This window comes from Chroicocephalus ridibundus, chromosome 7, assembly GCF_963924245.1.
Source record: "Chroicocephalus ridibundus chromosome 7, bChrRid1.1, whole genome shotgun sequence".
Taxonomy (NCBI): domain Eukaryota; kingdom Metazoa; phylum Chordata; class Aves; order Charadriiformes; family Laridae; genus Chroicocephalus; species Chroicocephalus ridibundus.
The window spans coordinates 31,311,970-31,324,278 of NC_086290.1; the positions used below are offsets into that span (position 1 = coordinate 31,311,970).

Sequence of the window (12,309 nt, forward strand, 5' to 3'; positions counted from 1 at the left end):
GAAACTGGAGACCTAGGAGAGACAGCTGATGGGCTGTGCTCCTCTTCCTGTACCAAGACAGGGACACCTTCTTGGTAAGCATTGCACCTTCGCCTCTTGGTGAAGAACACCCGGGATATCATTCATTCATTTATTCATTTATTTTGCTAGCATTATTATAGTATATTATCACTATTGTAGCTAGCGAATTTATCAATGGCAATTCCAAATCTGCTCTATCTGTCGCTTCAATAAATCATTTTATCTCCTCAACTTTGTGAAACTATCTCAGTGAAAGTCCTTTGCGGGGGCTCTGAAATGGGCAAACGTTGAACTGTTTCAGTGAAAAGCCCTTAGCAGGGCTCTGAAACGGGAAATCATTTACCTGTCCATCTGTGCGATGCTGTCTCAGTGAAGGCCCTTGGCAGGGCCCTGAAATAGGAACAAAACTAACTCTGTTATGAGGAAAGGCTGAGAGACCTGGGTCTGTTTGGCCTGGAGAAGAGAAGACTGAGAGGGTTCTCAGCAACGCTTATAGATACCTAAAGGGCAGGTGTCAAGAGGATGGGGCAAGACTCTTTTCAGTGGTGCCCAGCAACAGGACAAGGGGGCAACGGACACAAGCTGGAACACGGTAAATTCTGTCTGAACATGAGCAAAAAATTCTTTACCTTGAGCGTGGCAGAGCACAGGAACTGGCTGCCCAGAGAGTTGGTGGAGACTCCATCTTGAGATACGCAAAACGTGCCTGGACATGTTCCAGGGCAACCTGCTCTGGGTGACCCTGCTCTGGCAGGGGCGTTGGACCAGATGATCTCCAGAGGCCCCTTCCAACCCCGACCATTCTGTGACTCGTGTGATTTTAATGCGGGCGGTGAAACGGCTCCTTTGCCTTACCCATGCCGAGCTCCCCTGGGACCTGAATAGTCCGTGGCTTCCTCTTCAGGCCGCGCTCTGCCTGCCCTCACCCGCGGGGCTGCTCGGCGTCTCCCGTGGGGCGACACGGGGGAAAGGCGCCCCGCCCCGCCCCGCCCCGCCAGGGTGTGTCGCGGTCCCCCGCCACCGGCGGCAGCACAACGGACAGCGGCCGCGCGGCCCCGCCCCATCCCGCGTGCCCGCCGTGGGACGGGGTCGGCGCGCGTGCGCCTGCCGCGGGGTTGGCGGTTGGGAGGCGGCGGGGGGGGCTGGGGGGGGGCGGTGTTGAAGAGGAAGGTGCGCGCGCGCCGGTGCCTGCCTGCCCGCCCTCGCGCTGAGGTAACGGCCTCCCGTAACGGTGGCGAGAGGAGCCAGACGGGCGGGTACCGCTGTGGGCAGCCGCCTGCTTCCATCCGCCTCCGCCCGCCCGGGCCCCCCGCCTTCCCCTCCCCCGGACCCCCGGGCACGGCCCGCGGGGTGAGGGCGCCGCGCTGCCCCCCGGCCGGCCGCCCCCCGCGCCGCCCCGGGGCGCTATGAGCCATGAAGCCGCCCGGCAGCATCTCCCTGCGGCAGCCTCGCTGCGGCGGCCGCCGCCTCCCCGCGCTCCTGCCGCTCCTCGGCCGCCTCTTCTCGCTGCTCCTGCTCCTCCATGGCTCCTCCTGCCCCCGGGCCCGCGCGGCTGCAGCGGCCGCCGGTGGGTATAGCGGGGCGTGTGGTGTGTTGGTGTGCGTGAGGCATCTGCTACTCTTCGGTTCCCGTCCTCCCCTCGACCCCCCTGTCTCCGCCCGGGGTGACAGACCCCAGTAACATCCATTTTCCCCCGGACGATTTCTTCCTCCGCCCCTTTCAGCCTTGTGTACGTGTCTGTTTCGGCGTGTAGGAGAACGGGGCTCAGAAAATGTTTCCTCGGTTTGCTTGCTTACACAAGAGAGAGGAACGTGAGGTTTCCTCCTCTGATCTTCTGTAGCCAGTGCTGCAGTGTTTTAGATGAGAGGATGGGGTGCATAGAGGTATGCTGGTGAGGTATGCGGCAAAAAAAAAAAAAAAAGGCTTAGGTGTTTTTTGCGTGTGTTAGGATGCGTGTATACGGGGTTCTGACTGGGAAGCTAATTTGTTTGTTTGGGGTTGGATTTTTTGTGTGTGCTTTTGTTTGTTTGCTCTCGCATGGAGATGGCATGTGGAATGCTGAATGCAGTCGGTTTGTGCATCGTGTTATTACTGTTATTGTTACGTTGCTTGTTGACTGACTGTATCTTGAAATTTTAATGAGGAAGGGTACAGGATTTCATATGAAAAGCTGCCACTGAAGAAAAGGGCTCTTTTCAAAGTTAGAGAGGTAGAAAACTTCCCATTATGTAAATGGAATTGATGAGCATTCAGTGCGCGTGGACTCTGAATTCAGTTTGTCTTAGGAACATGGGGAGTGTTCTTAGCTTTTTGTAGATGTATATTTGTTTTTGTGTGTGTGTCTTTGAGTAGAGGAGAACTTGGCTATCAAAGAGGATGTAGGGGTAACTAAATATCCATTGAGGTGCTTTTTTTTTTTTTCTTGGAGGCTGAGAGGCATGAAAATATTTATAATCCATGACTACGTATGAAAATGTATATGCATTTAAATAAATAATGTTATTTCTGAAACCATTTTATGTGTGAAAAATGAATGAGATCTAGCTCAATGAGTAAGCTATCTTTTTGTTTGCTTGAGTGATTAATAAAATATTAGAATACTGCAAGCTAAATATGTAGCTTTTTAATGGAAATAAACACATTCTGCCATCTAATTTATGGCTGGCGTATCTTTCTTCCTCAGACCTGCATTGGAATGAAACGACAGGCGGTATAGAGGGAGTACTGGCAGATGTAGAGAATACCTTTCAACAGAACAAAAGCAGTAACAGTAAAAACATCAGCTACAGCAATGCAATCCAGAAAGAAATCACACTGCCTTCAAGACTAATCTATTACATCAACAGAGACTCTGAAACCCCTTACCATATCCTGGATACTAGGGCAAGGCACCAGCAGAAACATGACAAGGTAGGGTAAAAAGAGGCTAATCTGCAGAATTATCAGAATGGCAATATGTGATGTGGAACTGTGTTCGAACATGTTATTCTGTAGATCTTCAAGGCTTAATGATGGTCCTTACCATCCTTTCTAGGAATTAAAGGAGGACATGTAATTAAACAAGAATGTAATTTCCCTTGTGTTAATTTAAAAATAATTATTTTGAATTTCAGGATGGTTGGGAATCTGAACTGGAGATAAAATGAATGGGAATTATGCAAAGTTGACTTGTCTGATCAGTGTAGATTCCGATATCTTGACTTATGGTATATCGTTATCAACAAAATGCTTCTTCTAAAATAGCTCTAGACTGCAGAAATGTCTGCATAGGGACTTTCTTTAGAATTCTGAATTTACAGCATGAGTTACTTGGCTTTGGCTTTGAGTGTACCTAATAAATGCAGTATTGGTTTCCTGCCAGTGTATGACCAGTGAACACTACTGTGAAGTGTTACCAGTTTTTGTCAGATAGTATCTGCATTTTTCATTTTTAATGGCAACATCTATTATTTAATTTTGTATAGACGCAGATAGCATTTTTTTTTTCCTGAAATTGCACGGGATTGAGCAACCTTTGGTTTTGTGAAATAACTTGGTAAAGAAGTAAACCTAAACTATACCGTTTAGGAGGTACCTTTTAAAATGATTCCATCCTATTTTTATGAATTTTTATTTAAAAAATTAATTTCTTCCCACAGGCTAAAAAGGTAAAGTGAAGGTAAAGATGGTTTGTATAGGAAGATATTGCCATGGTAGAGAAGAAAGACAGCAAAGCAGATCAGTGTGTATGATATTACTGAAGGACTTACCTATAATGCAGTTCCTAGCTATTGAATTGCATTTCTTTTGAAATTTTAGAAAGTGAATTTATTATGCATCATATGTGCTTTTGTTGATATTAATTATGTGCCATTTTAGATGTGGAATTAATATGGAGGCACCGTATAATCTTTGGAAAAAAAAAAAAGAGATAGTTGTATAGTTTTGATCTTTTCATGCGGGGAAAGGTTGCTTCCTAGCTTATTAAACTTGAACACCAGTATGTACCTTTGGATGCATCTAAATACACCAATGTGTTATGGATGGCATAGAAAAACTTTTCAGTTGTTGGAAACTGGAGCTACTTAAGATAATGCTACATTCAGAACTAATACCCCTTTAAAATGAGACCACTCTTTAAATAAACACTAGGGACTTTATGTTCCCCTCTTTGGAGAGGGATGTGGGAAGAAAGGGGTTTGCAAGTGCTTGCAGACCTGCCTTTGGGAATAATGCTTCCTCCGTGTTTCTACATGATTTTTTTCTTGGGAATCCACAGAGGACAATGTCTGCCAATCTCTTTACTTACCTAGCATTCCCACAGGAACATTACTGCTGTTGCGTATCCTTCCCATGCCCTACCTTATCTCTACCTGTTGGGGTAAAGCTCTGCAGAAATCCGTGCTGACAAAATTGGTATTGATTTCCTTGGGTATGCTTGCTGCTGAGTACTGTGTAAAGTGGATCTCCTTTCTACTCACCGTGTCCCTTTTAAGCGTAGGGAGTGCTCACGCTGCAGTTTTTCCCACAGAAGGGTTCTGTAAGCTTGGGGCTTCATGGAGTGACATTATGTTGACTTCATTCTTCTGGCATGAAACTTTTATTGCTTTGATCCATTTAATTGAAGGAAAGGGTTGATTATGTTCCTTGTCTGGATTGATTTTTGCATGTCTTGCTTCCAGAGCACCATAGAAGGCTTCGACCCTCTCCCCCCCAACTTGCATCTTGTATCTTTCCTTGCATGAAGTAATTTCTTTGCCCTTCCATCTATTTTACCAATAATGCAATAACAAATATTTTGGTTATTTTGTTCTAACATTCACTATAATTAACTGTATAGAGCAAAAATTGCAGGGGGGAAGTCTGCCTAGGAAAACAACCCATAAAGAAACCAGAATGCAGTTGGATTGTGAAAGATACATAAGATACACAAGGGTTTTGATTTTTTTTTTTTGTTGGGGTGGGGGGTGTGGGTGGGCAGTAGGGAATTTTTTAGTGCTTGCTTTTATCCTTTCCCAGAATTAAAATAAATGCTATATTGTAATAAATCCTACTTGCGAGATTTTGCTGTGCCCCATATTGGTAATAAAAGGAAATAACCAAAATGCTTTTATAGTTAGATAAAAAATAAATCTATATTTAGGATTGATTTTTAGAATATGAAAAAAGTAAACTAAAATATGATGACCATATATACATACACAGCTGAGGAAGAAAAATGCCATCTTTTTTCTTACTGTTCTTGGAACATCCTTTACCTGTATTTTCTTGTCAGCCTTGATATACCATTTATAGACATATGGTGTGGATATACTCCCTGGCTATGGATATTATTCAGTAGACCCCTTTCTGTGGAACTTCATTATAGTGGCCAGAAGAATATAAGCCATATGGATAGTTTGTGGCATTAGGCCTGAATACCTCAGAAATGCTGAGTCACCCTGAGGAGAGGGGAAGAGTAGAGAAAACTGTGTGCAAGTGGGAAGAAAGAGGTAAAGCTGGAGAAATATAATTATGTAAAATGATTTAAAATATTTTATTTTTCTAAGTCCCTTCCTAAAAGTAAGGTTATGCAGCCTTCTTCATGAAATGTATGTAGAGATGAAGGGCTGGAGGAAAAAAAAAACAGTATACCAGAGAACCAAAAATTTAAATAGTTAATTGCTTTCTTAGCACTGATCCTCTTTATGCCCTTTTGAATTTTGTGAAAGGGCATCATAATGGGAGGGTGTATGTGATTTAAATTGTTGGTAGAACCTCTCTCGTTCCTTCTTATTCTTCTAAGAAGGTTTTTCTCACTGTTCAAAGAAAAGGAATGTTCACCATAGTTTTGATTAAGTGACCTGGTCTATCTCTAAGGTGGACAGAGTTCTACTGTATAATCTATTTTTTCTTCGTGCTCTAAAAAAGCCTATTTTAAATACTTGAAGACTAAAATCTGTATACCTGTTTCCTCACAGTCAAATTAAGGCTAGCTGGTTTTGAGTTCTTCTGAAATTATTTTTAGTGTGAAATGCTCAAAAATGAGCATCTGTTTATAAAAACAGACTGAAGAAGCTCACGAGAATCCTTAAACTTGCCGAAGAGGTCTGAGTCATCTGTTTTCTTTAGCTCTGTCTCTCTAAACTTCTGCAGATGGAGGTAGCATTTTGAATGAACTGGTAATCTCTTTATTGAGCCAGATGACTGCTTTGATTCATTTTTGCAGACTGCATATACAAGGTTTTTAGGACTTAGTAGGAAGACTGTACAGGACACTACTTGTCACAAAAGGCTAGGAGCAAGTCCTTATGGTGTCCAGCAGAGGGAGAAGTCTTGCAACACAAGATGTGATCTCAAGATAATAGGATTGCCAGAGAAACACAGCTCAGGGCAACCTTACCAAATTTTCAGTGGAAAATAGCTTGAACTAGGTGCACATGAAAGACAACTGTATCTACTGGGCAGTTTCTAACTGGTTTTAGATCATTGAATCATGAGTTCTCAGAAGCTGTAAAGAAGCAATGTCTTCATGCATAATTCTAAATTGTTAGTGTAATTTTTGGGAGGAGGGAGGTGTTAAGAAAACTGTTTTGCAGACCCTAAAGACTTTTTTTTTCCCCAAAAGAAGTGTGGTAGTAGTTTTGACCGTGAAGACAGTTCCACCCTCCAAAAAAAATTAAATTAATTTTTTCTTGGAGTGAAAACTCCAGGTGCTTCTGCTCAGTTCAGCCGTTTGCCATTTAAATAAGGGAAATATTCCTGCCAGGCTGACTGTTATGTTTTCTGCTATGTTGCCCTGCTTCAAATGTTGATACGGTGCTGTCTCAGTCCTTTATGCAATTTTGGTACGTAGTGTACAAAATTTGAGAGGGAAAGCATCCTTAATGTGACAGGAAAACAACTGTATCACAGCAAAGGAGGTAGTATTGAAGAAAAAGTGGGCCTGTTTTGTAAAAGATGAAAGATCATGGTTAACAATCTCTCAAGGGGAGGCATCATGTGAATTCTTACTAAAATCCAGATAAAAATCCTGTGTATTAATTATTGTCTTCCCTTTCCTTGCCTGTTTTAGGCTAGGTCTTCACTTTTAATCCCCATGTAATGAAAATGGATCAAAATAATGAATGAACTTCATGTGGCTTATGTGTATAAATTTAAGACTGTTGGAGACTCTTTGTAGTATTTCAGCTGGCTCAGCTGCTTCAGTTTACACTGCTTGCAAATTGATGATTTTGTGTACTTTTGTCTCTTTTTTTTCTATTCTATATTGAGTTTATATTAATGCAAAAGGCTTATCTGGATTCAGCGTCTTCAGTAGTTACTAACAGGAGGGCTGAAATTGGTCTTCCTATCTTCTTTGGTTTCTGGGCTTAGAAGGCCATTTTCCTTATGTCAGCTTCTCCTCAAGCAGATCTACATCTTGGTTTCCTAGCTGAAATGTGAGTCATGATATTTCTAAAACTTTTAAAATCCTTTTTTAAAAAAATATGTTTCTGGGTCCTCTCATGGGCTTCAAGTGATAACCTATAAAAGGTTTCAGTTCCTAAGTGTTAGGTAGTACAACACTTGCACTTCTTAAGCCTCGTTCCGAAATTAAAAAAAATGAAGTTTATAGGTTTTCTAGCATTTGTGGGAAGATGGGTACTGCAGGAAAGTGGTCCAAGACATGGACGCACTACTTCGTAGAGCTTTATGAACAAAACCCGAGAGGGATATAATTTTAGAGGACAGTGTCACTACACTCAGGAATCTAAGTGTTGTCATGTTGGGAGAGAATGGTGATTTCTGGCCCCTGGGGTTAAAAGAGCAACAGTAGGATTGCTTTTAGAGGTAGGCCTGAGCCTTTGTTCACATCCTGACAACGATTCTTTCATAGAACAGTCTTCAAGGCTTGAGGTTCAAGTGTGTCAAAGTAACCTCTCTGTTGTTACTCATTAAAGATCAGAAACAAATCATCAACAGGAACTTTTCTGAAATCCTGCGTGTTTTAAGCATGAGTTCTTACTTATGCTGCTGTGACTTTTATGTATGCTGTTTCAGTATGAAATGCTTTTAAAAAGACTAGAAAGGAGGACTCTGGGAACTACTGACCCGTCAGCCTCTACTCTGTGCCTGGGAAGATCATGGAACAGATCCTCCTAGAAGCTACGCTAAGGCACATGGAGGACAGGGAGGTGATTTGAGACAGCCAGCATGGCTTCACCATGGGCATGTCCTGCCTGACCAACCTTGTGGCCTTCTGTGATGGAGTGAGTACATCAGTGGACAAGGGAAGAGCTACAGATGTTGTTTATCTGGACTCCTGTAAGGCCTTTGACATGTTCCCCCTCAACATCCTTCTCTCTAAATTGGAGAGAGATGGATTTGATGGGTGGACTGTTCAGTGGATGAGAAATTGGTTGGATAGTTGCATCCAGAATGTAGTGGTTAGTGGCTCGATGTCCAGAGCCACTTGAGACAGGTGACAAGTGGCGTGCCTCAGAAGTCTATGTTGGGACCAGTACTCTTTAATATCTTCATCAATGACATAGACAGTGGGATAAAGCGCACCTTCAGCAAGTTTGCAGATGACACCAAGCTAAGTGGTGCAGTTGACACACCTGAGGGCTGGGATGCCATCTAGAGGGACCTGGACAGGCTGGAGAAGTGGGCCTGTGTGAACTTCATGAGGTTCAAGAAGGCCAAGTACAGCATCCTGCACCTGGGTCGGGGCAACCCCCGGTATCAGTACAGGCTGGGGAATGAAGGGATTGAGAGCGGCCCTGCCAAGAAGGGCTTGGGGGTACTGGTGGATGAAAAGGTGGACATGAGCCAACAGTGTGTGCCTGCAGCCCGGAAGGCCAGCCATGTCCTGTGCCGCATCAAAAGAAGCATGTCCAGCAGGTCGAGAGAGGTGATTCTGCCCATCTACTCTGCTCTGGTGGGATTCTGCCTGGAGTACTGCATCCAGCTCTGGAGTCCTCAGCACAGGATAGACACGGACCTGTTGGAGCGGGCTCAGAGGAGGGCCGCAAAAGTAATCAGAGGGCTGGAGCACCTCTCCTGCGAGGACAGGCTGAGAGGGTTGGGGTTGTTCAGCCTGGAGAAGAGAAGGCTTCAGGGAGACCTTATTGCGGCCTTTCAGTACTTAAAGGGGGCTTTATAAGAAATACGGGGACAGACTTTTTAGCAGGGCCTGTTGGGATGGGACAAGGGGTAATGGTTTTAAGCTAAAAGAGGGTAGATTTAGACTAAGTAAAAGGAAGAATTTTTTACAATGGGTGTAGTGAAACACTGGAACATGTTGCCCAGGGAGGTGGTAGACACCCCATCCCTGGCAACATTCAAGGTCAGGTTGGATGGAGCTCTGAGCAACCTGATCTAGTTGAAGATGTCCCTGCTCATTGCAGGGGGATTGGACTAGATGACCCTTAAAGGTCTCTTCTAACCCAAATTATTCTACAATTTCCAATGAATAGTGAAAGGTTATCTCGGTATGTATGCCACATAGGAGATGTTTTTCAAACACTAAAGAAGGATGGCTTCTGTATGAAATCTGAGGATAGGCAAAGAAGAGTAAGGAACTAATATATTTGAAGTCACATGGATTTGTGACAAAAATTGTACTATTATCAGAATGGAGGTCTAGATCAAAAAAATGTTTTAATGGTGTAAAATCCATCTAAATGGGACTTAAGTTTCTAATTCCAAAATGGGAGTGATGAAACCCCTTGCTCAGCTACTGAAATGAGAGATGCAACTTTTGGCCATTATTTTAGTCAGCAGAACTATATGCAAAAATAGATTTCTAAAAGCAATGAGCTTGTAATTTGGAGATCATATCTGTCTGAATATAGCAAAAGAATAGTATAGTAACTATCAGTCAGTTAAATAATGCTGTTACTTTTGTTTAAAGACTTGTGACAGAACTTAGTATTTTTGAAGTGATAACACATTAATGCATTTGGCATAGTTTTATTGTGAAGAAAGTAAAACCAATATAATACTTTACTTTTGGTGATGATGGCTGTAAAATTCCTGAAAGTCTCGAAAAAATGAATTATGGAAAAATGGTGCCCAAGCACAATAATGAAAATGTTCAAGTTGTGACATGGATCAATAGAACTGAGATTCCAGTTACAGCCTTCTGGTCCATTTTTGTCTTGAAACTTACAGTAAGCTAATAACTAATTTGAAAGAAACTGGAGTTCTTTATGTGTATGGATTTTTAGCTTGGAAAAAAACCTGAGAACTAATGTTTTGCACAAGCAGATACTGCAATATCCCCAACTATGAAGAATCTCTTATTACAGTGACTATGCTAGTAATCTGAGCTTCCGGAACAGTGAAAAAAGACTTTTTTTTCCTCTCTAAAATTTGGGTTTGTGGACAGGAAAAATTTTAAATACTCGGACTCTCCCTTCAGCCTGCCCCTCTGTATATCATCAGTAACTCTTTGCTGCAGAAAAAACTTTATGTAATTTTGCAGCTTTGCCAATGGAGTAGCTTATAGCTGTCAAAGCGGGAACTTCTGCGGAGGTTTTAAAATTATAAACAAACATGTTCAAAGGAACTTAGTCTCCTATTTATGTAAGTAAAGAATACTTGTGCAGATGCGAACATATGCAGGTATGCAAGTCGTAGGAGAAGTCGTGTTTAATATTTTTCCTGTGAAAAGACATGGTAAGATATCTAGCCCATATATATTCTTCAAAATACATGCTAAGCTACATTATATTCTTGCTTGCATTTTTATTTCTATGCCAATAAGAAGAACACCGTATTTCATATTATACTGCAGGCATTGTATTACACAGTAGCTGTTAAGAGAATACTGTGAAATGATAAGCTGTATAACAGAATTCCACAGATGCTTTTCTGAAATACTTCCTCCCAATCATGGTGGTACCTGATGCTTTTAACAGTTAAAACACCTGGTGATAGCTCACTGGTAGCTTTCTGTGCTAACTTGTTGCAGGAAAAATGTCAGTTTGGGGATTAAATACTTTAGTCCTGTTACCTTCACCTAATTTCTGGTTTATGGCTTTCACTGGTGGTTATTTATTGTTAAACTGGCTTAACAAAATCTGTATTTTGCTGCAGCAGTGGTGTATCACATTCACCTGAATTCAAAACGGTGTTTTTGCTAAACTGCACAGATTTAAAAATCCAGTGTTCTTTTTGTAACCAATGGTTTGAGCTGAGTCTGGTGGAGAACACACTCTACTGCAGGGTAGCAAACTAGTGTCAGCTGCTTTGCAGCATTTGCTTTTGTGTACGGGCTACACCTGTTAAGTGAGGCACAGTAATCAATAGCAAGTGGTGTTTTTATATACATAAGGAATTGTTTTCAAAAATAGCAATGATATTATATCTAATCCTACAAGATTAACTTTTTATATGATATTGTAGACTGAGAATGCAAGTTAATTTAAATAATTTTAAATTGCAGAAAGATAAAGAATACATGGTTGATGGCTTAGAAACTTAAAGGATGATATATGTTTATCATTGAATGGGCTTGATTGGACAAAAGAAGAGCTATAGCAGATCAGACTAGAACGTCCATTTAGCTGTCCCTGAGAGCAATCAGTAGCAGATGCCTAGGGATGGATATAGGAGCATAACAGTCATGGGGTGCTACTTCCTAGCCTGGTCTCACAGACTCCAGCAATTTGTGTCTCAGGATCTCTGGGAACCAGAACTTGTCTTTTGGATTTAGTAGCCCTTGATGGAAGTTCCAAACCTTATCCACGTTTTTTTTATACACATTCATTTTTAGTATCTGTGATGTCTTATGCTGAAGATTCAGGATTTTTGTATGTTTCAGTACACCAGCATTGCTTTTGAAATATGTTTTGTTATTCAAGGTGGTATGTCATCCTCCACGCTTAAGCATTTTCTTAACCAGTTAAGTAGCTTGAATCTTCTTGAAAGGAAAGACATTCAAGAGTTTGACTTACTTAGTTGGTTTGGAATTGGCAGTAAGAACAACTGTACTGACAAAAATGGAAAAAAAAAAAAATTTAAAGTGGGAAACAAAATACTTGGGTATTTCTCTCTTGCAGGTGATTATTTAGCGTTGATGCTGCTCTTATTCTAAAAAGTGTTTCAAATAATATGCATTTTAAGTAATGTATAGTATGTTAGGAGAAGTGAAAGCAATGCTGCAGTTACCAAACTGAAAAGAAAGAGTGTATTTTTATTTCTAAACTAACCCTGAAAAAGTCATGTTTGATGTTACTTTTTTGTTCAGCTTGGCTAAGTATAGCATTTGGGATCAGCAGTAGTTAGTATTTTTTCTTAAATGACTTGTAAACATCATTAATGATATGCTACGCTGAGTAA

General features: G+C 41.8%; 1 protein-coding gene across 6 annotated transcripts in view; it reads left to right on the forward strand.

The window, feature by feature from the left end:
• Positions 1-1,151: 1,151 nt before the first annotated feature.
• The window catches only part of ADAM23 (ADAM metallopeptidase domain 23), a 79,546-nt gene continuing 68,388 nt past the window's right edge, over positions 1,152-12,309 (forward strand). For all 6 annotated transcript variants that reach the window (XM_063340581.1, XM_063340582.1, XM_063340580.1 and 3 more), the window contains exons 1-2: positions 1,152-1,588; positions 2,705-2,931. In XM_063340581.1, coding sequence (XP_063196651.1) covers positions 1,435-1,588; positions 2,705-2,931 — 381 coding nt within the window. In that variant the 5' untranslated portion in view covers positions 1,152-1,434. The remainder of the gene's footprint in view (positions 1,589-2,704; positions 2,932-12,309) is intronic.